General features: G+C 48.7%; 2 protein-coding genes across 8 annotated transcripts in view; one reads left to right on the forward strand and one right to left on the reverse strand.

The window, feature by feature from the left end:
• Positions 1 to 7,259, forward strand: part of PPIP5K1 (diphosphoinositol pentakisphosphate kinase 1) — a 42,132-nt gene extending 34,873 nt beyond the window's left edge. For all 6 annotated transcript variants that reach the window (XM_064722599.1, XM_064722601.1, XM_064722602.1 and 3 more), the window contains 3 exons: positions 4,232 to 4,369; positions 4,769 to 4,882; positions 5,488 to 7,259. In XM_064722599.1, coding sequence (XP_064578669.1) covers positions 4,232 to 4,369; positions 4,769 to 4,882; positions 5,488 to 6,173 — 938 coding nt within the window. In that variant the 3' untranslated portion in view covers positions 6,174 to 7,259. The remainder of the gene's footprint in view (positions 1 to 4,231; positions 4,370 to 4,768; positions 4,883 to 5,487) is intronic.
• Positions 7,260 to 8,687: 1,428 nt separating this feature from the next.
• MAP1A (microtubule associated protein 1A) overlaps positions 8,688 to 22,941 on the reverse strand; it is a 46,640-nt gene continuing 32,386 nt past the window's right edge. For both annotated transcript variants that reach the window (XM_064722596.1, XM_064722597.1), the window contains 3 exons: positions 13,841 to 22,604; positions 12,984 to 13,216; positions 8,688 to 12,071 (listed from right to left, as the gene is read on the reverse strand). In XM_064722596.1, coding sequence (XP_064578666.1) covers positions 11,916 to 12,071; positions 12,984 to 13,216; positions 13,841 to 22,604 — 9,153 coding nt within the window. In that variant the 3' untranslated portion in view covers positions 8,688 to 11,915. The remainder of the gene's footprint in view (positions 12,072 to 12,983; positions 13,217 to 13,840; positions 22,605 to 22,941) is intronic.

Raw genomic sequence — 22,941 nt, forward strand, 5'->3', positions numbered from 1 at the left:
AAGGAGGTGCTGCAGCTGGTCACAAGCTGAGTGAACTTGCTGTGGAAATTTTGGGGAAGCAAGTGCTTTTGGGTGTGTTGTATCTAGAGAGACTGAGTTAAGACAGGGTAGAGCTGAGCTTCTGTGTGGCTGCACTGCATGGCATCTTTCCTGCCTGATAGGGCCTCTCAGTGTGTCCTGTCTCTGGTGGGAAGAGGTAGGCAACTTCAGCACTGAACCCAGATGTTATCAATCAAAGCTTGCTGCTGTTTCTCTGGTGTTTTTCAGCCTCTGTCACAGACGGGGAGTCTGATGCATGGAGGCCTTGGTGCTTCTCATAAAGGCAGAAAGATTGCTGCTCCCTGAAGGAGGCAGCGAGCTGGGGCTGGCTGCTGAGGTTTACTTGCACCATAGGAGCTGCTCGGAGCATGTGGCTTGCTGAGCTGTGTGGTGTGATGCATGGACCCCTCTTTCCATTCAGACCCACAGGTGGAAAGGGCACAGACAGTGCAGCCTTCCATGTAGTGAAGCAGCAAGACCAAGCATTTTCAGAGCCTGGAAGATGAGAATTTTTCTTACGTCTGTTTTTCCCTTGATATGGCCCTTTCTGTCAAGCAGACAGATTTGGAGACAGTTAGTTGCTTTTCACATGTAATTAGGACAATTCCTTGGTCTCCTGGCAACAAATGCTAAAGAGGAGCAAGAGCTGCTTCAAGGGAAGAGATGCTGGATCACAGCAGACTGCTCCAGAGCAAGGGCTGAGCTTTCCCTGCTGTAAGTCTTGGCCCTGTTTGTGAGCTTGGGTGGGGAGAGAAAATGAGCTCAGTGCTTTGGACGCAGCACCTGGTGGGGGCTGCGTCCTGCCCCAACACAGGCGTTAGGTGCTCCCAACTCCTTACAGTGCAGCAGCCCTCCCAGCTGGAAATCAAATATCCAGCATCGAGTTCATGCTGTTTTCCCATCCATCAGCAAGCCCACAGTTCATTGATATGTTTGGGATTCCTGCTGAGGCTCTTCTCAGAGCAGACATGGTTGACAGCCCAGGTTTCTTCCTTGTGAAAACTGCATTCTTCTGTCCTCTCTTGGCTTTCCACTGTACTTCTATCCACACAAAGGAAACATGAATTAGGAGATAGAATCAGTGAGTCAAAAGTATGCAGTTGGCATCCATAGTTGGAAAAATCAACAGTGGAGCCCTGAAGGAATGTCTGGGAACCTGTGTGGTCATAGCTGGGATAAAGAATGTGTGAAGTAAGTTCATATTGGTAATGAATCCCACTGGTACTGAAGCCAAAGGTCAGCTGTGGACAGACAGCAGTCCTGTGATGATGAGCAGGAAAGTAGTGGTGATGTCCAGTGTAAATGAATTTAAATTACAAAGGGAAACAGCCCCAAACTCATATATGAAATAGTGGGCTCTGATCTGACCATTGTCACTTGAGACAAGGTGGAAGAGGTAGAAATTTGCAAAATTAGAAATCTGGGAAGGCTGTTTGTAATAGTGGTCTGAGTGGCCTGAGGGAAGGGGTGGGGACCACAGTTTTGTGTAGATCCAGGAGCAAGAAGGTTTCTAATGGCGTGAGTTGAGGTACTTGGGACAGAAGTGGGTTTTTTCCAAGCTCCGTACCACAGTACCTGGCGATGTTGGGAGCTTAACTGAGTTCAAGGGGAAACGAGAATACAGCAGAGACAGATGATGTCCATAGCAATTCTGAGCTCTGGGTCCCTGATGTTTGGAGCCCATGACTAGACAGTCGTATGTGCTGTCTAGACTTGTGATCCTTCATATACAATATACATGTGGCATGTTGAAGTTCGTCCAGGAGAATAGGGGTGGATTGATGATGCATGTCAGAGAGGAGCCTGACAAGTGCTTTTGTTTGTGCTGAGACTGGACAAGTGCTTTGTCAGTCCAGAAGAACTGGCAAGCAGAACACTGGCACACAGAACTTCCTCTGTGGGCTGCTCTTGGATGTTGGTACAAAATGGGTGGAATTGTGTCCAGTTTCTCGTGCCATTGCCTGCATCACAGACTCCTGCCCTTCAGGGCCCAGGAAAGACTTTGGGGGAGCATCAGCAGTAGCTGCACAGTCAGCACAGGGTAACTGACAGTCAAGGATGGTTCCTGTCACATTTTGTTTTTCTTGCCCTTTCCCAAAGGTGAGAATCCTTGCTAAATGTGTGTGGTGCAGCAGTGGTTGGAGCCTTCACTGGAGACACATCGGGACTGTGATCCGTAGTGGCAGCTGCTGCCTTAGCTGTGCCCTGGTGGTGTGAGCCACTGTTGGCCTCTTCCCCAGCAGCTCAGCAGGTCCAGGGAGGTGTGCAGGGAGTGGGGTCCTGTACACAAATGGAAAGGATTCCTTGAACACAGTACTCCTCCACCTTGAAAGAGGAAACTTTGGCCATTTTACTCTGCTTGCTCAAGAGTGGTGCAGTGCCACAGCGCTGGGCAGAGTTGCATGAGCAGGCACCTGGCACTTTGGGGATACAGGTATGTGATTTCACATCAGCTGTGTGTCAGTGTCTAATGTTTCTTTTATTGCTGGACCTTTGATTTCCTCATCTTACTAGAGGGGAGCCCAAGCACTCAGATCCCCATTGGTGCCCCCAGTGTATCTTGTAACATTGCTTTGCCCTATCTTATATTTAAACTTCCTTTTTTCTTTGGAGACCCCAATACCTGAGCCAACTTTGGCCCCTCTCAGACCAGATTCTGTTGTAAAATGACATTAGCCTCAAACTGGGCTGCTCCACAACTATGTCCCGTGACTATTTTAAGATTTGCCCTCACCTTTTTTGTTTAGCTCTGTCTCCCAGGAGGCCTCTGAGAAAATAGAGGACATTCATTCTTCCTTGCTCAGCACTTCCACTCTCAGGACTTCTCAGCAACACACACAAGAATGTGGTCTTTTTTCTGTGTCTTATGTTTCTTCATCCTAGCCGAGGATTTGTTATCCTTTTTGTCTTGAATTAGGTTTGTAGGTCCTTTGTGGCGTAGGTAACCTTGTGAACTCTCTGGAGGATTCTTTATCTCCACCAACTGTTATTTATTGCAGTGAGCACCTTCATGGCTCATGCTCCTTGCCTCTTGCAGACCTGGGTTAGGTGAGGATATTGGAGCAGAGCCTGTCCTGGAGGTGACTGGAACAACTGTCTGCAGTGCACAAACAGGTGCTCCAGGGCTTCTCCTGAGGTACTGCCAAGCTGCAGGGGTCAGTTTTGTCCTGTTGGTGTGGTGGGCAGACATCTTGCTACAGATTGCATCAAGAACTCTCTTACTTTTTGCATTTCAAAGTATTTTTCCTTCTCTGCAGAAGCAAACACAGTTTCTTTCCAGAGTCTTTTTGAGGTCCTTGGAGGAGACTGGGGGGCCACAGAATGGGAAGCCCAACCCTGAGGAGTTGAGAGGCCATTAAACTTGAGAGAGGCATTAAACAGAGCAGGGGGCAGCCTCATTCCATATACCCACGGACTCATCTGTTTCTTCCTTGCTCCTCTGACAGTTCAGGTTGGCTTGGTTCCATAAGGCACTTACAGGAAGCTGAGATGAAGGGGAAGATGCTTTGCTATGATACTCTGCTGGCTTGAGCAGCAAAGGATTTATTCTGAATGGTTGTGATGCAGCTCAGCTTTGAGAAAGTGTCTATTACACGCTGAGATGCCTATTTATGCTCGTTCTGGGTTTGCTGGCAGTGAATTCTAGTTAAAGGGACAAATAATTCATTACCCAGCCCTTCCTTTGGACACAGCGTGTCGGGGTGCATGGGGGGCTGCTGTGACAGGGAGTTTCTGTGGCTCCTTGTGGCTGCTGCAGTGTGTGCTCCCTGCTGTGGGGAGAGGGGGCTGTGCCAGCCAGGGGTCACCAGCGGTGGGACCTCTTTAATGGAAATTCTGTTGGCACCACTTCGATTCTGTTTGGCTTCTGTAAGAGGGGGCACTGTGCCAAGCTGTGTGACAAGTTCTCCATCATGGCTGTGTATTTTAAGTGTCCCAGGCTCAGCAGCAAAAATGGCAGCTGCCAGATACTTTTCCTCTTTTCCCCTCCATGTGTACCCAGGTGCTTGCTTTCAGATCTGTATTTGCATGGGATTGCTTCGTGGTGATTTTCTTGGGTTAGAAGAGATGACCTGAGGCCTGAGTGTGCCTGTTGTTTGATTCCCAGAGTGCCCAGCTCCTTCAGCCATGACTGCTCCTGCATGGGTTTTCCCTGCTGTTTCCTCTATTCATTCTCTGCGTGGTCTCTTTGCAGGTTTTGAGGGCTGCTCCATGGTTCCCACCATCTATCCCCTGGAGACGCTGCACAACTCGCTGTCTCTGCGGCAGGTGAACGAGTTCCTGACGGCCGTGTGCCGGAGCTGCAGCGAGTCGCACGCCCACTCCACCGCAGGTACTGCTCGCTGCCTGGGCTCTGGCAGGGCAAGGAGCACGCCTGCTCTTTCCCGTTCCTGGGACAGATCAGCCTGACAGCCCTGCAGAGCAGTGCAGCCCCTAGAGCCTGTCCCAGAGTGTTCCAGCCCAGGAATGAGCCACGGGACCCAGCTCAGAGCCATCCTAGGCCGCTTACATGGCAAATAATCAGTCAGGTCTGTCTCTAGCTGATGAGGACACTGACTCCAGCTCTGGAAATCTTAGCCTCAGATTCCCAGGACCTGATGGGCTGGCATGGCTCTGAATTGGCACTGGTGTTTAGCTGTTCCCAGAGCACCCGCTCGTGACTGCTGGGCTATGAGCCGTTCCTTTATGTCTGTAGGAATATTACTGATCTGTGTATTTTTTTTCCCTGAAGCTCTGTTTGATTCAATGATTGGGAGCCAGATCCCAGGAGACCCCTTTATGTCCCAGAGAATCCTGTCGTCGTCGTCGCTGCCGCTGCGCCCGCGCTCGGACAAACCCCCCTGGTGTGAGTGTGCTCCGCACTCGGTCAGGGCAGATGCAGCGGGCAGGGAGGGAAGGGTGTGGAGTCAGCAAGGCCAGGAAACCAGTCTGGCTGAAAACAGTGGTTTCATTCTCCTCCTTTATTGGATTAGATACAATCTAGGTATTGCTCTAATTTTGCTTATTGTGCAATATAAGGCAAGAATAAGCATTAGTAGAGAATCAATATTTCTTTCTCTAGTGTTGACTCTCAATACTCAGGGACTGTGTGTATCAGGAACCAGGAGGAGCGAGTTGAAGCTGGGATTGTTCTGTAATAGTAAGGGAATGAAATAAATTGGTTTGCATTTTGAAGCGAAACATCACACTTCACATTTTGTGCTGTAACAACAGTCTGCTCTTGGCTGTATGCCAACATATAGCACTGGATTAAAAGGTAGCAGTGTACTCTGTGTGATTGGGTTTTCATCAGCTGAACTGTCAGAAATGTCCAAGACCAGCTTCAAGCCCCTGACAGGTCACACGGCATATAGACAGCCCTCACCTCTTGGTTGCAGAACTGTGGGATTGTGACAGTTCGGGTGGGAAAATACCAGGTACATGTTTTAAGGTTTTTCTTCCTCTTTGCAGACAGCAGTGGCCCCTCCAGCACCGTCTCCAGTGCAGGCCCATCCTCCCCAACTTCTGTGGACAGCTGCGCTCGTTTCAGCTTCACTGAGAAACTTTCCATCAGCCCCCCAAAAAGTGAGGAGCAGCTGACCAGCCAGTCCCCTGAGCAGGAGGAGAGTCAAGCTCCACGCAGAGAGCCTGACGTGCAGGAGGGTGTGTCTGGGCTGCCAGCAGCAGAGCCAAGTGCCCCAGAGACCCTGATCTGGAATAAGGGCCCAGAGCCAGGCAGGATTCTGGAGCTGTGCAAGAAGGAGCTGGCAGGGGAGGATGCTAACCCAGAAGAGAAGAGCATGGGAGAGCGGGATGAAGAAAAATCATCTGGGGAAATGTTAGAGCCAAGTAACATAGGAAACCCAAAGTGTGGTGAAGGATTTGACCTGGGGCTGGCTGGGGAGACAGCAAAGCCAGGTGAGGGGTCTCTCAGGGGAATGACTGGCCTGGATCTGTCCAAGGAGATCCTGGTGCCCTGTGAAGAGGAGCTGCTGGGAGAGACGTTGGACCCAGAGCATACAGGCAAGGAGCTGCTGGGGGACAGTGCTCTGTCAGACCAGCTTTTCTCTGGTCACCTGTGCCAGGTACAGCCACTGACTCCTGAGAAGAATGTGGAGGAACTGCAGCTGCTGTGTCAGAAGGATCAGCAAATTTAGTGGCTTACTGGACAGCACACTGCAAGCACTTCTAAGCCTGAAAGCAGCCCAACTTCCTGCACGGCACCTCACGCAGCTGGCGGTGCACAGCAGAGAAGAAGCCACGTCCCAGGGCTACAGGGCTCTGTGGTGTGGAAGAGACTGCTTTGCTCCTCCACAAGCCAGCTCTTTGCCATTCAGCAAGAATGCTTGCCTCGTTAAATGAACAACAATGCAGTCTGGGTACTGGCATGGCACCTTCATGGAGCAGGGACATGGTGCTGCCTTGGTGTCCCAAGGGCTTTGTGCTCACTGGGACAGCAGCATTAGAGGACTGGTACAGCCAAGGCTTTTAGGGTGGTAAGTCCAAAGAGGACAGTTCCTCCTGACCCTTTGGCCCACAGCCTTCAGAGAAAGGCATTCTGGGCCCAAATTAATCAGATCCATCACAACCACCAACCTCCTCTGTTTCTTCCTTCTTCCTCTCCGAAATCCCACTGCTGGCCACCAAAATCAGGTCCAGAGAGTCCATGGTAGGAAAACTAGCAAAAGCAGAAAGCATTCTGAATGAGTGTGGAAAAGAAGGGTAGTGAGGTATCAGGTTTGACTGCCACTTGCAAGGAAATATCCCTTTGGCGTGGCCTTGGATGTTTCCCTGCTGGACTGGGGCTGGCAGGAGCCTGGGCATCCAGCCTGAGAGAGGTGTGCAGGGAAGATACACACAGTTGTTTTTTCTTGTCCCCAGGGATCAGGCAGGGTACAGCTCTGAGGTCTTGGTGACAGAGATTAAAAGAAACTGCTATTTTGATAATTCAGGACTATTAGAAACCAATAAGGAGAAATCTTTATTATATAAAATGAAAAGTATTTAATGGATATTTATGTAAATGCCTTGTGAGCACAAGCCTGAGGGCAAGATTGATACGGGTGTCCCTGCCGCATCCTGAGTGCCGGCCGGGGCTGTGCTTCCCACTCCTCCTGTATTTATGGACAAGTCTGCGTGTCTGTCTGTAGCTAGGATCTCTGTTTTTGTGAAGCTGTGCCCAAAGATCTCTATGCTGTGTTGTGACAATGTGTGTTCACAGTAAATCTATGCTGTGGGTCCAATGTCTCTCTGTCTCTGATGCTGACTTGGCAGCAGTGTGTATGTGCCAAAGCTTGCAGGTGCTGGGAACAGTGAGCCCTGCTCATGCTCTCTTGTCCTGGAAGAGCAGCTGTGGCTGGAGTCGGACCTGTTGGAAAAGCACAGGCTCCAGGCCAGGGAAAAAACCTCCTTTTTCCTACATGGGAGAACTGGTCCTACTGGGGAAGAGCTCCTGGCTTGCCAGGTCTCAGGGGCGTTTGTGGTAGAATGAGGACACTGGAATGGTGTGTCCAGCACTGCTCTGGCAGCCACGTCTCCTGCCAGGACCTGTGTGTTCCTGTCTGGGGACAGTGCCAGGGCAGCGTGGCTGCCACGAAGGGCCCACGAGCGCCTGCTGCAGGGGCTCATTCCTGAGGGGGGCATGGAGAAGGGCCCTCTGGGGTGGGGCTGTGGCCCTCAGGTGCTGACCCCTACAGAGCCTGGTGCTCGTCACTGCACGCCTTGGGGAAATGCACTGCAGTCACAGGACCTTGGTTAGCAGAGACAGTGTCATTTACTTGAAAAGTAGCTGTGTGTGGAAGTAGTTCCTGGTTTATGGTAACAGTTCATGGTTCCTCCCATCAGCACCGGGTTTGGCAGCTGCCCTGAGGTCCCCACCAGGGCCTGCACTAGCTGTGGTGTGGTCTGGGGCAATGATGGCCTCTCTCCTGAGGACTGTAGCACAGAATCTGCTTTCTTTTTTCCTAGCACCCACCTGTGCCATTTTTTCCTTCTGAGGACAGGCAGGCAGGAACAGAACTAACTGGGCATCAGCCTCTCCTGACTGCGTTCCACCACAGGCAGAGCAGCAGCTGTCCCAGTTTTCTGGTAAGGAGCTGGAAGATCGTTCCCTTGTTGGAGGTCAGGTTGAAGTTCTGCAGAGGTGCCAAAGCCCAGCTGCTGCAGTGGGTCAGGCATGGAGTCCCTGGCATGTCTGTGCCCAGGTGCCATGCCAGCAGGTGTGCTGCCTGCCACAGACCCTTGCAGCTCAGAGAGTGCCAGCAGTGCTGGGCAGAGCTGCCATTGCCAAGAAGTGCAGGGACGGGTGGAGGGCCGCAATGGAATGCATGATTCTGGAACTGTGAGGAGGGATGGTGCTGCATGGCAGACAGGCCACGCCAGGCTCCTCACTGCATTATCAGGAGCTGCTTTCCCCCCGCAGCCCTTGGCCAGCTGTCCCAGATGTGCCCCAGGAGGGACCCAGTTACCCTGCTGGGGCCAGGGGCTGTCCCGGGCAGGCTCTGGGCCCTTGTGTGCATGTCCCTTTCCAGGTCACAGCAGAGTTCAGCAGCTGCTGGTGAAGGTGGGGTGTTGCTGGAAAAGCTGGGGCTCGCCTAAGCTGGGAGGCATGGGAGGGTGGCACAGCAGCCACGGCTGTGGGCTCACGGAAAGAACAGCTGGAAACCACTGGAGATGTTCTCATTCGCAATTAATGTGGCTTTATTTTTAATGTGTTGGGCTCCTCTCTTGACAGCAGTTAGTTACAGTGTTTCACATGGAAATGGGCAAAAGGACAGAACTCAAGGAACTAAATTCAAATAGAAATGTGATGCTGAAGAAAAGAATCAGGGCTCTCTTCTTAAAACATTTAGCATAGAAGAAGCTAGGAGCACAAGATGCCATTTCAATACAGTTAAGACGTTCACTTTTTTTAATTATAGGTTTAAAATAGTATTTTTTACCTATTACATACAGGAAGATTACGCGTTGTTGCCCACATGCAGAAACAAGCAAAAGCAGAGTTTAACTGTTTCTCTCTATAGTGTTGTATTACCTCCGGCTCCAGGTGGGTCGTGCTGGCTCCTGTGGCCTGAGCAGGGCCAGACTCTATGAATCAGCATTTTCCTAAGTCTTTTTTCCCCATTGTTTTTTTAAGATGGAAGGGAGTGGGGGAGAGAGGGAGATAGGGAGTGAGAGAAGCTCAAGGCAGAACAGACTGCGACAAAAACTGAAAAAAAATGTGGAGCCTTGAGGACAGGGAAGCAAACTGGTGTAGGATAAAGGTAGCTAAGCAGCAGAGCTGCAGAGGGCAGGAGCAGAGCATGGAGGGCAGCGTTCCTCCTGGAATCCACCAGTGGCCACACTCCTGCCTGGAGGATGCAGGTACCTCACAAAGCCTCACTATTACTGCTGCTTAGTCAGAACTGCTTCAAGTTTAAAATTGAGAAAACATTCATGTGTGTGTCTATCTAAAGTTAGTGCATTAGCTTTTACATCTAGCTACGCAGAGGGATCCCAGGAGCCAGTGAGGGCCATGCTTGTGCCTCTGGTGCCTGGCATCCTGCAGCTGCCACCGCGGCGAGTGGGCCAGGGTCTGCCCAAAGCACAGCAGGCAAAGCCCCCCAGCATTCCAGGGAGGGGCAGGGGCAGGTGTTTCAGTGCCTGCAGTTGCCAGAACCAACATTCATGAATGCTGACCCCATCGGGGTGCAGAGAATGACATTTATTATGCTGGCAGACACAGTGTGATTCCATGGTTAAAATGAACACAGCACAGGGCAGGAATTAGCTAAAGCCCTGAGTAAGCTCACATGCTCCTAACAGGGGCCATAGCCAAAGAGCTGGCTGTGCCTTGGGGAGGCTGCTGGCCTCAGGCCTTGTCCCACAGCTGCTGGGTTTTAGACACCGCCTTGCAGAGACATTTTTGCTGCCCACAAGTTCTCTATGGTCTTTTCATTTGTTTAAATTGCAGCATGTTAGTATTTGTACCGAGAAAACCTCTGAACTGACACTAAAAGCACATGGTACCATGTTAACATGTATAAATTAAAATATTAACACAAAATGCAGCTTAAAGTTAAAAAAATAAATATATAAATTAAAATGTAAAATAGACCATTTCCCTAGAAACTCCATTTTAGTGCTAGGAGCAGGTTTCTAAGCAGCATTTTCTTCATGTCACCTGCCAGAAAGCTAGCACCGTGACTGAAGTGTCCCAGGCTAGTGCAACACAGGGCCCGAGGATGCTCATGGTGGAGTCAGCCCTCTGCTCAGGGCCAAGCACAGTGGGTGTCACAGCAGATGGAAATACTTTGTGCTGACTAACAACCATTGCAGCACAGCTTTCCATCTCACTCCTTCTTTCCCAGAGCACAGCCTGCTGCCACTCTCTTTGTCTTACAGAAAAGCTATCTTTGTGGTAAGAGCCTCTGTCAGTTCTCTGGGACGTGGCAAAGGCTCGTGGATGCTGCAGGCTTGGTGCACCTGAACACCCCAGTCCCTGCTGGGAGAACGTGTCTCCCACACTGAAATGGGTCTGTGTGCCAAGGAGGGTCTGGGTGGCTCTTCAGCACCACAATGCACTCACTGCACACGCTCCTGCTCCTGCCAGGCCGTCAGAGAGCAAGGACAGACACCCACAGCGATGCACAGGCCGGGGAGCAAGCTGCAAGGTGGCACCACACGGATGAGCAGCACCTCACCTGCGCTGTCAACACATCCCTGCCACAGTGTGAGGGAACTGAGAATGACTACGCTTGCTAAACTACTTTTTCCCGAGTATGTTGGGAAGGGCCTTCTCTTCCCTCACACCACAATTGTATTCCCCACATCCTGGACACTTGGGGGGACAACAAAAAGCTTGAACACAACTCTAAGGCTTGGAGCCTGGCACACAGGCAGCGAGGAGCTGGCTGCTGCGTGCAGGCTGGCACAGCACAGCCACAGGGCCCCAGCCTCCCCGCAGGCCCTCAGCTGCCTCGCCACCGGCCTGGCACAGGGAGGTTTCTTCCACATCCCGGGCCAAGCGTGGCCAAGGCTTCCTCAGCCCTTCTGCTGCTGAGGGGGCTGTAGTTGTGCGTTTGGATGCTCTTTGTGTGGAACTGTTTACGCCACAGCCTCGCTGTGCCTCCTCCTGCCACACAGCTGGTGTGCAGGAGTCAGCTGGCTGCTGTGTGTGCAAAGCTCAAGTTAGCAGGTTAGGAATGTGCTGAACCCTCCCCTCCCACTGCCGTGATCCTTCATCCCAGCTCCCTGAGCACAGCAAACAGGTGCTGCAGGATGCCACAGGTGAGTACTTGGGACACAAATTTGCCAAGCTGGCATGTGTGGTCGTGCCTAGTAGGAGCACAGGTCCCCTTGCCCAGAACACCTCCTGTATGCTTAGGAGGGGAGATGGAAGAATGACCTTCATTGTCACATTACAGTTCAGAGGGTTTTGTCTTCCCTCGTCTCCCTGGTGCAATTTCTTTGCAAGTTAGATTTCACCTCTGCCCCCTGCCTCCCATGCACTCTGCATGCAGCAGCAGCACTTCAGCCCTCACCAGAAAGGTGAGGCTCACGGTGCTACAGGTTAAATGGCAAGGCAGCCAGGAAGAGAGTAGAACAAGCTCTCACAGCAGCAAGGCAGCCAAGATAGTCTACAGAAACTGTACAGGCAGCAGAATAAAGCAGGGAAGGTGAAAGTGCCCCTGGCCTGCAACTGCTCTTGCACAAACTCTTAGCTCAGTCCAGAAAATTACAGAGCCCTGCACTTCTTCCTCACGGCATCCAGTGCTGAGCAAGATGGATACCCGATTGCCTGACAAATGGGAACCATGTAGAGGACTAAACCAGAGAAGAACTGGACTGTGATTAGATGGTGTCTCTCATGTTGCATCGGTGACTGAAGAATCAATGGATGAACACAAAATGTGGAAGATCTAGAATTCAATCTTACAGGCTGGAAAAGATTCGTCCTGCATCACAACAGTGCTGCTGCTTGCCAGTACCATGATGTTTAGCTCTTGCTGTTTCTCATGGGTCTGTTGATACCATTCTCGTGTTACCTCAGTATCGTGTGTTGGGATCAATGTCACCTGGGAAAAGAAAGCAGCAGGGATGATTGAGAACAACTGCAGTAACAAAGAATGCCCATAGGAGCTGCGGCTAAAATTTCTTGTTAATTTTGGAACACTGTACCCTTGGTACTGCTTGTTCTATTTAGTGTCTTTCAGATGTCGGGTTCTGAGGCAGAGCTTTATTTTATACAGTACCAGCACAATGGGGCTCTGAACTGGCTGCAAACTGGCAGCACTGACACCATAATGATGAGAATGGCTGCAGTGCAGGGAAGAGCTCTGGAGCTCCAGAAACAGCCTCAGAAAGATCCTTCAGTATGAAAAGAAACAATACTGGCAGTGTCACTCTTAATGGACACTATGTGCCCGTTGACCCAGCGTGCAACTCAGGGACCGTGAAATATGGGGCTGCTTCATCTGGAAGAACATTTATACCTTTCTGTACATGTCTTCAGGAGTGCCCACCTGGGTGTCCTGCAAGCCTGCCTAAATAAGAACTGTGTTACAGAACATTCTTGTTGAAATGCTCTATTAGTAAGTTGATGTCAGAAAAATCTTCAGCAAGCCAGGCTAGCAAGAGATGCCACTGGGTGTGGGACACTGATGAAAATTCAGCTTGTGTTGGTGTTTGATTTTGCTTGAGGATACGCTCATCCTGCAGTAGGTACGGATGAGTGTATGATCTCTCAATGCTTCCTTCCCTCAGGAGGATGTGGAAAAGAGGACATATCTGCTTCTATTCATACCATTTTGCAGGTGCTCTCCTCCTTATCAGTACAAGCAATTACTCTGCTGAGACTGCAAAACAGGATATGCCCAGTACCATTTGCTTCCTCTCGGTGTACTCCCTTGGGTATGTGATACCCATCTTCCTCTGAGCACTTGTGACATAAAAAGCGTGACACAGCGCTTTACATTAACATGACCTACCTGCAGGTTCTCTCCCCACTGAGACTTCCCTTCCAGAAGTGCATCCAGCACTGCACGGCTTGGCTCTCCGTTGGCTGCATCATTCCCACTCACGACATAATAAGATGCTCGAACCCGCTTGAAGAACTCTGGATCTGTGTTCTTCCCACTGCAGTGGTTGGGGATGTAGGCCAAGTCCACGTAGACAGGTGGACCCATAGGCACTGACAAACTGCTCTTAGGACTATTGGAAGCTTTGGAAAACAGGAAACAAGAGGCAAGGGACAAACAGATTAACAAAGAAGGAAGTGGATTCCAGAAAGACTTTTCCATTGCAGCAGTGAAGTTGAGACTTATCCATGCTCTGCTGCTCAGAGGTGACCTGGATGGATTTCTGGGCCAGTGCTGTGACAGGTCTTGGGTGGGAAAGGAAGTTCTGCTATTTTTTGGGGGGAGGGATTGGAAAGCTTTAGGATCAGAAGCTTTTTTCTGGGGGAGGGAACCAAAAATCTCCATTATTAACTTATGCAGAGTTGTCATCCCAATTAATATTTAGTCCTAATTTTTGTCAATAACCTACATTTGCTTAAACACAGAGACACACACCCTCCCCCATTCTGATGGCCTATGTATGCTATCCTAGGTCATTACAGTAGTCTTTGTCCATCCTGGCTTCCTGCCATCCCTGTGAATCGCTGCTGCTCCTAGGACTCTACTGCACTTTCATATCAACCTTTTGTACATCTCAACCTTATCACTGCTTATAACTTTTTATGCCTGTCTGGGAAGATCTGTTCTCTGTTCTGCTGTATTTAACCTAGTGCTTTTCTTGGCGTTGGACCTATAGAGATAATGCATTTTCAGGAAGGATTTCTTACCGGGATTTGTTTTGATGCCATTAACAAGGCTCTTGCCAGGGTTGCTGTGACTACTCCGGGATAACTCATCCTCTGGCATCAGCGCACTACGTGCTTTGGGCTTTTCTCCTCCATCTCTTTCTTTTTTGGCAGTGACAGATTTTGGAGATTTGTCCGATGACTGTTTCACAGGAGTGGGTGATCGTTTCCCTTTCACATCTAATTTTCGGGCAGGTGAGGAAGATTTGGGTTTGCTCAAAGGCTTCCTCACACCTTTGTTCTTTTCTTTTATGTCTTTCTTGGAAATTTTATCAGTTCTGCTCATGCTTTGCTCATTTAGCAACATATCAGGGTCTACCATGCAGACATCAGGGTGAGGAGGGTGGGGATGGGGATCTACCATTGGAACAGGCTGAGGATCATGGCTGGACCTAGAACTGGCATGATGAGCATTCCCCACAGCTTTGTCCACTGGGAGGAAATCAGCATCTTCATCTGAGTCCATGTTGGCATCTGCTGTGATGGATGGACATTCTTCAGTCTCAGGAGGGACATCGGAGTCTGACTGGGAGGTTCCAGAATCACTCACTGATGTTGGAGGGGTTTCCTCCACTGTGGCACTTTGCATGGGACTGCTGCCAGTGTGGGGTGGTCTCCCCTGCACTGAAGGGTGACCCTCCTCCTCTGAGAGGTCACTGTCTTCAGAGAGCTCATGGGGGCTCGGGTTGATGAATGAGGGAGAGAGCTCTCCCTTTCTCTGCTTGTATTCACATGCGGAAAATTTCTGTCCGCAATCAGAACTGCCTCCTAAATGGGTCTCCATGTCATGGGAAGCGTCTCCACAGTCCTCTGCTTTTTCACCCCTCTGCACATCTGGGAAAAATGGCTGGAAACTGTTTTCAGGGGACATCAGAGAGGAAGGACGGCTTTGCCTCTCTGTTTCCTCTTTGCCCGCGCATGGAGAAAAACTGCTGTCAGAATCAGGACATGTTTTTTCATCTTTTGCCTCTGCTGCATGGTGTGTGCTTTGGAAAGCTGGCAGACTAGTGCTCACCTCTGTTGGACCATTAGCTGTGGTTTCATCTTTGTACTGATGATGAGAAAATGATGCCAGCACATCAGGGAGAGATCTCAGAGGCAACGGCTGCTCTGCAAACGGTGCCTTCTGCTCTGGGCTGCTACCACAGTGCTGCTGCTCTTGCTCTGCAGAGAACGGTGTGGGCTTTGAGCCCTGGCACTCTTTTCTGCGTGGCAAGGTGTGGTCACTCATGCCACAGGGAAATGCAGACCCATGTTCTTCAGCAAAGACAAAGTCTTTGGTTTCAGCTGTATGTATTTTCACAGCATTATCTGGAACCAGTGGAGACACATCCCAAGCACTCCTTGTACCTGATTCCACTCCTGCACCTGTGGATGTGGAAAGCATATGGGAATAGAAACTTTCTGCTGTAGCCTGTATCACAGGAGTGGTGGCCTCAGATGAGGGTTCCTCTGACAGGCTTGAAGAGTCATCTTTCAGCTGCTGCTGGGTCACAGACTCTTTCTCCACACCTTTGGAGAACACCTTGTCTTCTTCATATGGACTCAGCGGTGAGAATTTAGGAAAAGATGAGTCAAGGCTGCTGATTTTCTCAGAAACCTCCAAGTACTCATCTTTGTTTCCCTGGGCTGACAGCAAAGCACAAGGAGACTCTAAAGAAAGAGAAATATCCCCTAAATGGCTTACTGAGGTTTGCTTATGTCTGAATGTGCTGGCTGTTTCAAATCCAGAAGAGCTATCCATCCCTCTGCTCTCTACCCTTGGGCTCTGTTCATATACTTCTGTTTGTTTGCTGGAAGCAGATTTCAGGTATATGGCTTGCTCTTGGCACTCGGAGGCCACTGCTGCACTTGGATAATCTGCTACCCAGAAATGGGATTCCTTTGTGGATTTTTCACCAACCTCTATCTTTTGTGAAGAATCATGGCACATTTCTGAAGTTTGTTCATCTCTGTGCATGTCTGGCACGTCACTGTAACCAGCGACATATGTCTCCACAACAGCAGCTGATGCAGTCGCCCTACTTTCATATTTCTCTTGCCAGCCTGGACCAGAGGGAGAAGAGGCAGCGGAGCTGGGTGAAAGGGGCTCCTGACATTTGCTCTGCAGGAAGGGGTCTGAGACAGGGAAGTTGCTGATGGCTGAGATGTGTGTATAGACGGTGCCTGCAGCTTCAGCAGGGCTGTGCAGTTTAGATTCCTTTTCAGACTTCTCCTTAGCACCTTTTTCTAGCTCTGAGTCACTTGCACTTTCTTCCCCTCGACCTGCTTTCTCATAGTATGTATCTTTGGGATTTGGGATTTCAGATTTCAGGGACAAAGATACCTGCTCCTGGCTAGACAAAATGATATTCTCATCTGGACAACCAGCATCCATATAGGCAGATGATTTTCCTTGATAAAAGGTGTCAGCTGCGACGGTGGGAGAGGCAAATGCTGCGCTCGCAGATGATGGATGCAGTGCAGAGTCCAGTTCTCCTGGTAAAGCAGAAGACACATTCAGTTTTTCCTGTCCTTCTGATGTCCTAGGCTTCCCTGTTTCAGACAAGGGCAAATATCTTTCATGGATGTCTCTATAGTCAAAGACTGAATCTGCTTTATCCCTAGGGGATGCTGGAGAAGACAGTTCCTTCTCAGCTGAGGTATAAAGGCAGGACTCTTCTTCCTTTGCAGACACATGAAAATTTTGACCTTTTTGAGAGTTCAGTGCTGTCACTGGCACCTTGTCAGTGTGACCTGGGCTGTGTGCACCCATGGCTGTGAAGGGAGAGGGTCCCACTCCAGACACAATTATCTTCTCATAGATGTCAGCATACTTGAAACTTCTTTCATCAGGGTAGGGAGTTGGTTCTCTTTCTTCTGGTTCTTGTCTTGTGGAAGTGTCATCATCTCTCTGTGTGCAGACCCCTTCCTCATAGGAATAAGGCCCAGGGGAGCTCCTGGAGTAGGTCTCTGCAGGGTACACCTCTTGGGTGGTAGCACCCACAGCGCCAGCACTGCCAACAGCATCACTGCTTTTTTGACCTGGGCCTTGTGCTGGAGGGGAGTGTGCACACTGCCCTGACAGCTCAGCACTCCCTTTTGTGGACTCTGCAATATATTCTGCTGCTCTTGTAGATTGCAACAGAGAAGGTGCTGCTGCTCTCTGCTCTTTTCTTCCTGTAGAGTCATACAGACCCTCAGTGGATTTGCAGTCATCCTCTTGCTTGCTATCTGACTTGTATTTGCAATCTATTTCCTGATACAAATCACTGATGTCTGATTTCTTTTCAGATGCCTTTGATGGGACATCCTCCCATAAATGTGGCTTGCACTGATCTAACTTGCAGGGCCTGTCTGCTCCTGGAGGTGCCTCTGTCTCTTTTCTCACTGCAGACAGGGGAAATGCTACAGCTTGGTCTAGTGACTTTGCATAGATATCTAGGACAGCTTTGTCCTCGTTGTCTAAGCAGGAGCAATCTTGTTTAGAGGTCAACAACAATTCTTGACTTTCTTTGTTTCCAGTTAAAGCTTTGGCCTGATTTTCCTCACCAGGGATATACTGAGGAGATAGAGGAGAACCTTCCCTTTGTGCTCTTTCTGGGACAGTGATGTCAGCAGGAATCACATCCACTTTCCCTGTTTCTGACTTAGGTTGGGCACCCTTCTGTGTGTCTTCTTTGTAATCAAACGACTCCATCTTTAAACATTCAGTTTCTGCTTGCAGTAGCATGGGTTTGTCTTCAGCATGGTGAAGCTCCTCATCCTCCTCACTGGGTAATTGCTCTCCTCTCCCACTGTCTCTGCCTTCCTCAAGATACCCAAAGGCAGAACCCCATGCTTCCCTTTCTGCCTCTCTCCAGGTATGGCTGACAGGCAAGGCAGGAGGCAGGTTCTCCTCCTTTCCCAGTTTAGGAAGGGATTTTGTTTCAAATTCTGGTACCTCATCCAAGAATGTACACTCCCTCTCTTTGTCATATCTCTGCCGCGTTCCCTGAACAGGGACCTCTTCTACCTCTTCTGGAAACCACACTTTCTTCTCATAACTTAAATCTTTCATGAAAAACTTATCCATTTCCGGAGATTTTTTTTCTTGAGCTTCCTTGAACTTGCAAGATTTTATGTCTTCAGTAGAAATGTGTGAACATGTTTTATCTTCACTTGGGCTACGTTCTGTAAAATGAAAGCTCTTTGCATCTGGAGATACTTCCTGAGAGTCCAAGCCTGCATTTCTTCCCCTCAACAGGCTCTTTTCTGATGCAGAAAATAAACTGCTGTCATCTGGAGACATTTCTTCAGTTGAAGAATCTCTGGGTGATGTGCCTTTAACTGAACTACTTTCTGGGCAAGGAGAAGATTTTGATGCTTCTTTCAGTTCTTTGGCAGAAACTTCCAGTGATTTTTCATGTGTGGCTGGGCTCTGGTCGATGAAATATGTGGATTTCACAGCTTCTGAAGAGAATTTGTCAGTGCACTTGGACACAGTTTTTTCTTTTGCAGATATCTCTTCTGTGAAACTAAGAGCTTTGATTTCTTCTGGAGAAAGTCCTTTAATAAAAACATCTGAAGAGATTTTTCTACTGGAACTCTCAGTGAGAGAAATGGATTTGGTCTCTTCTGGGGAAATATCTTCAACAGAAGCATGAGAAGATTTCTCTTCTTCTGATGTGTCTCCTGTTAAATATAGCAGTTTTCCTTCTTCAGTAGTAATTGTCTTGGAAATATCTGAGGATTTTTCTTTACCAATCCATTCTTCTGTAAAAGAAGGTGATTTGATGCCATCTGGTGAAAATTGCAAAGATTTGCCATTTTTACATTTGCTTTGGCTTGTGAACTGTGGAAGATCCACATTTCCTGGAGAAGCTCCTGTGGTTGCAAATGGCTCAAAGGACAAGTGTTTTGGAAATCCCATTAACCCTTCTGTCACGGTTTTAGTTGCTTGCTCTTTTTCTGGTTTCGTGCTCGGAGGCTGCTCGTCCTCCCCGATCACCACCGTGTCCTGCTTGTGGTAGGAGAGCCAGGGCAGCTCGTCCCTCCTCGCTGGTGCTTCCTGAGCCTCCTCCTCAGGAGACGCTGCAACATCGCTGCTCAGAACCTGCTCGTGCTGCACAGGCCCAGGCACTTCTCCTTCGTGTCTGGATTTAGCCACAGATGCCTCATCTTCCCTGAGAGGTTCACCCTTGGCTCCCTTCACCACAACAGGACTTTGGCCTTCCAGTTTCTTGGCAGCAGCGTCCGTTTGTTTTTCAAACAGATCTGAATCTACTGTTTCCAGCTTTTCCTCCACTGGAGACTGGTGGAAGGGCGTGTGCCCTGCGCTGGTGGGGCCGGAGGGAGTGGGAGAGGCCATTTTCACTGTGCTGTCATCGGGGCTGGTGCAGCGCTCTTCAGCCTCTGCAGAGTCAGCCTGGGAAAATGGCGCCTCCTCAGTGGACAAGGGCATCCCCTGTGTGGGAACACTGATTATCACATTACCAGGGGATAATGGAGGAACAAACACAGGGGCATTGTAATGCCCTCTGAGTTTATCAGGCATCTCAATATTTGGAGTCCCATCTTCTTCATCTTCTTCATCTTCTGCCTCCTCATGAAGGTCCTTTTTTTGAGTTTCCACTTTCCTCTCTCCTTCTGCTAATGCATGGAAATCTTCAGGGGGTGGAGATTTAAAGCATTTGTCTTCCTCCAAGGATGATGTGGGAGAAATGGTGCCAGCAGAGGGAACGTAGTCGAGACCTTGGGTTGCTTCAGTCCGAGAAGAGGGCATACTGTTTCCTGTGTCCAGAAGTAAAGAGCTTTTCCCAGTCTCTTCGGTCTGTGGTGCTGTTATGGACGCAACAGATTGATCCTCTGCTACGGATGTTGCAAAAGATGAAAGCTTGTCACATTCAGTAATGGAGGTAGCAGAAGATATGTGTTCCTCCTCAGCTAGAGGTGCTGCCACAATGTTTGTAGGATATGCCAGGATTTCAGACTCCTGCCCAGCATAGCCCTTGGCAGAAAGGTCAGCAGGAGGCATGGCCTGTATTCTGTGTACTGCTTCAAAAGAGCCTGGATGGTCAGGAACAGATATGTTATAGGCATTGACATCATACTTCAAGTGTGGGATCCTCTCTTCCTGTTCATCATGTATTTCTTCATCAGAAATGGTCTGCTCTGTTTCTGAGTAGCCAGGGATAGTTTCATCTTGGATATAAGAAACATGTTCTGCTGTTGCTCCTGGTGGGACTGGCAGGCTGCTCAGATATGACTCTTCCTTTGTTATGTCCTTTTCAAGTAACTTGGTTTTCTCATCCATGAAACTAAATTCTCTTTCCTTCTCTGTAATAGTAAACAGTTTTTCCTCCCTATCATCCTGATTCAGCCTACAGAATTCTCTATTCTTCTCCATTTTCTCCTCTGCTTTCATATGCTGTTCTTCCTTTTCTTCCAGTTCTGCCTTTTCTATCACATCTTCTCTCTTTTCCTTCTCATCCTCTTCCTGTACCTGTGTCCCCTCAATATACTTTTCACAAGTTTCTGCTTCCCTCTGTTTTCTGTCCAAAGAGATTTTCTCCTCTTCCTCCTTTTCTTCCTCTCTGAACACTGGGGGCTGAGCACCTTTTGCCAAGAGGTCTGTATGCGATGGCAGGTGTTCTTTGTCAGGAAACACCTCGATGTCCTTGCCCTGCTCAGCTTTTCCCCCCCAGTATCTTATGTCGTGGTTTTCATCTACTGTTTTTCTTTCATCCTCTATTGCTTCAGCAGAACCTCCCCTCAGCTCCCAGTGATGGACTGCCAGTTCCTCTGCTGATGATTCTTTTTCCATACCAATAGTAGTTACTCCCTGGTCAGGGGTCTTTCTTTTTAAAATCAGATCCACTTCAAGGTTACTCTGACCAGTCATATCAACAGAGTCTCTTATCTCTGCTTCAGGTGCTGCCATAATCTTATCACTAACTTCCATATCAGATCGTTCTTGAGTCAGCTGCAAGGCCCCTTTCTCCTCATGCTTCAGTTCCTCAAAGTCCTTTGTAAGATCTTCTGGTGAAGACAGGACCAACCTCTGTTCCACCATGGATGTCTCTCCTGGATCCACTTGTACAGGTGCCTTCTCCATTGGTAATGTCTTAAGGTCAGCAGGTACCTTTTCAGGCTCTTTTTCAGGTTTTACTTTGATCTTCTCAGTTCTGAGTCTGCCTGGAAGTTTTGCCTTGTACAGTGTTTTTCTTACTTCTGGTGTAAATGGTTTCAAGTCTGGTTTAGGAATTTTTTTGATCTCTGGTTTGTTTTCTTTCTTTTTATCCTCTTTCTTTGAATCTTTTTTCTCATCTTTCTTTCCCTCATCTTTTTTTAAGTCCTTTTTCTCCTTCTTAATCTCTTTCTTTTCTTTGTCTTTCTTCTCCTCTAATTTGGATACTTTCTCTTTGAGATGCTTTTTTCCAACCTTGTCTTTTGCCAATTTTCTTTTCTCAGCTTTGAGAGCATCACTTATTTCTGTCTTTATCTTTTCATGTTTAACAGGTTTCTCAGGAACTTTCTCTGTGTGTTCCTTAACCTTTTTTTCAATTTTAGCATCCTTTACAACTTCTGGTTTTACTTCCTTAATCCCCTCCTCAACTGCTTCTTCCTTCTTGACTTGCTTTGTCACAGATGGCTTGGGGGAAGACTTAAGACTCTCTTTACTGTCAGTTCTTTGTTTAATTTTGGTCTGCTTCAGCACAGGTGGAGGTATTCCAGAGGTGATATCTTTCTGAGTAGCCACTGGGTACCTCAGAAAATCAAGGTGCTTGAGTTTCTCAAGACCTTCCAATATCTTATTTTGAGGAGCATTTCCAGGAAACAAAACCCTTACAATTTTCTCAGTTGGGCTGGCTGGTAGCCATACCACTAGGGCTGTGATAGATGTGAGATAGGGAACAGAAATTTCACCTTCTTTTCCATTTGCAAGAATGATGCCAGTCTTTGCTTTACTATTGCCAGCCCATTTCTGCATTAGAAACTGCATTTCTTTACTGTCCTTGACAGGGTTCAGTATATACATGTCCAGCTTACCCACGCCCATTTTGTGGAAGAGTGTGATGGGCTCGATGGTGCTGCTCACCACCCTGTAGAGAGGCTCTGATTTAATGCCCAGTCTGTTGAGATACTGCAGTGTCATGCACGCTTCTTCGATGCTCCTCTTTACTTTCATGGAGGCTTCAGGCATCTTCAGCTTTTCAGGAACATTAAAAAAAACCACCCCTAGCTCAGGAGAAATTAGGTTTTTCATCCAGTCACTGTAGTTGGTAGAGCCCTGGGATTGTTCCTCCTCTTGCTCAGCAACTTTCCTCTGCAGCAACCCGTTGATGCCAGGCAGGTTGTCTGCACCAATGTGGGTGAGCAGGATTGAGTCAATCCTGTCCAGGTGCCTTACCAGCTTCCAGAAACATGATTTCCTTTCAGAGCCGCCATCCACAAGGATGTTAAACCCATTGACAGCAAAGAGAGCAGAATCACCTCTTCCCCCAGGGAATATGTAGCAGCAGGGCTTAGAAAGCTTCAGAAAACCCCCTGAGGTGGGTGGCTCCAGGAGATCAAATGGAGACGGTACATCAACTGTCTCAGAGACATATTCTGCAAATTCAGACACCCCATCCATTTCTGGCAGAACTGGATCAGGATTCAGTTTCAGATTAATAATGTCCTGAAATCGAGGATGCCCAAGGTTGCTCCAGGCTCCTTCTCCCACGCACGACACAGTAAGAGAGGTCTTGGTATCTGAATCAGAGTTGCTGAGAATCTGGGTGACCTAATGGGATAAACACAGACAAATAAAGGTCAAATAGAGCTTTGAGACCTATACAGCACTTAAAAAAAAAATTGCAGCCAGTTAATGCAGAAATACTGAAGGTACCATGAGCACTTTACCAATGGGAAACATTGGGCGTACATGAAATAGTTTGAAAGCCCGTGGAAAATCAATGCATAGAGCCATGCTCTCTTTTGATATTCTTAATGTTTTTGGAAACTGCCCACAGTTATGTTAAGACCCACTTTAAGAAATTTTGGGCATTTGTCCCCTGCAGAGCCAGTCTGGAAGGTTATTTCAAGCTGAGCACTTAAAGGAATCACCCATGCCTGCACCT

The sequence above is a fragment of the Zonotrichia leucophrys genome, chromosome 10 (assembly GCF_028769735.1).
Source record: "Zonotrichia leucophrys gambelii isolate GWCS_2022_RI chromosome 10, RI_Zleu_2.0, whole genome shotgun sequence".
In the NCBI taxonomy this organism is placed as follows: domain Eukaryota; kingdom Metazoa; phylum Chordata; class Aves; order Passeriformes; family Passerellidae; genus Zonotrichia; species Zonotrichia leucophrys.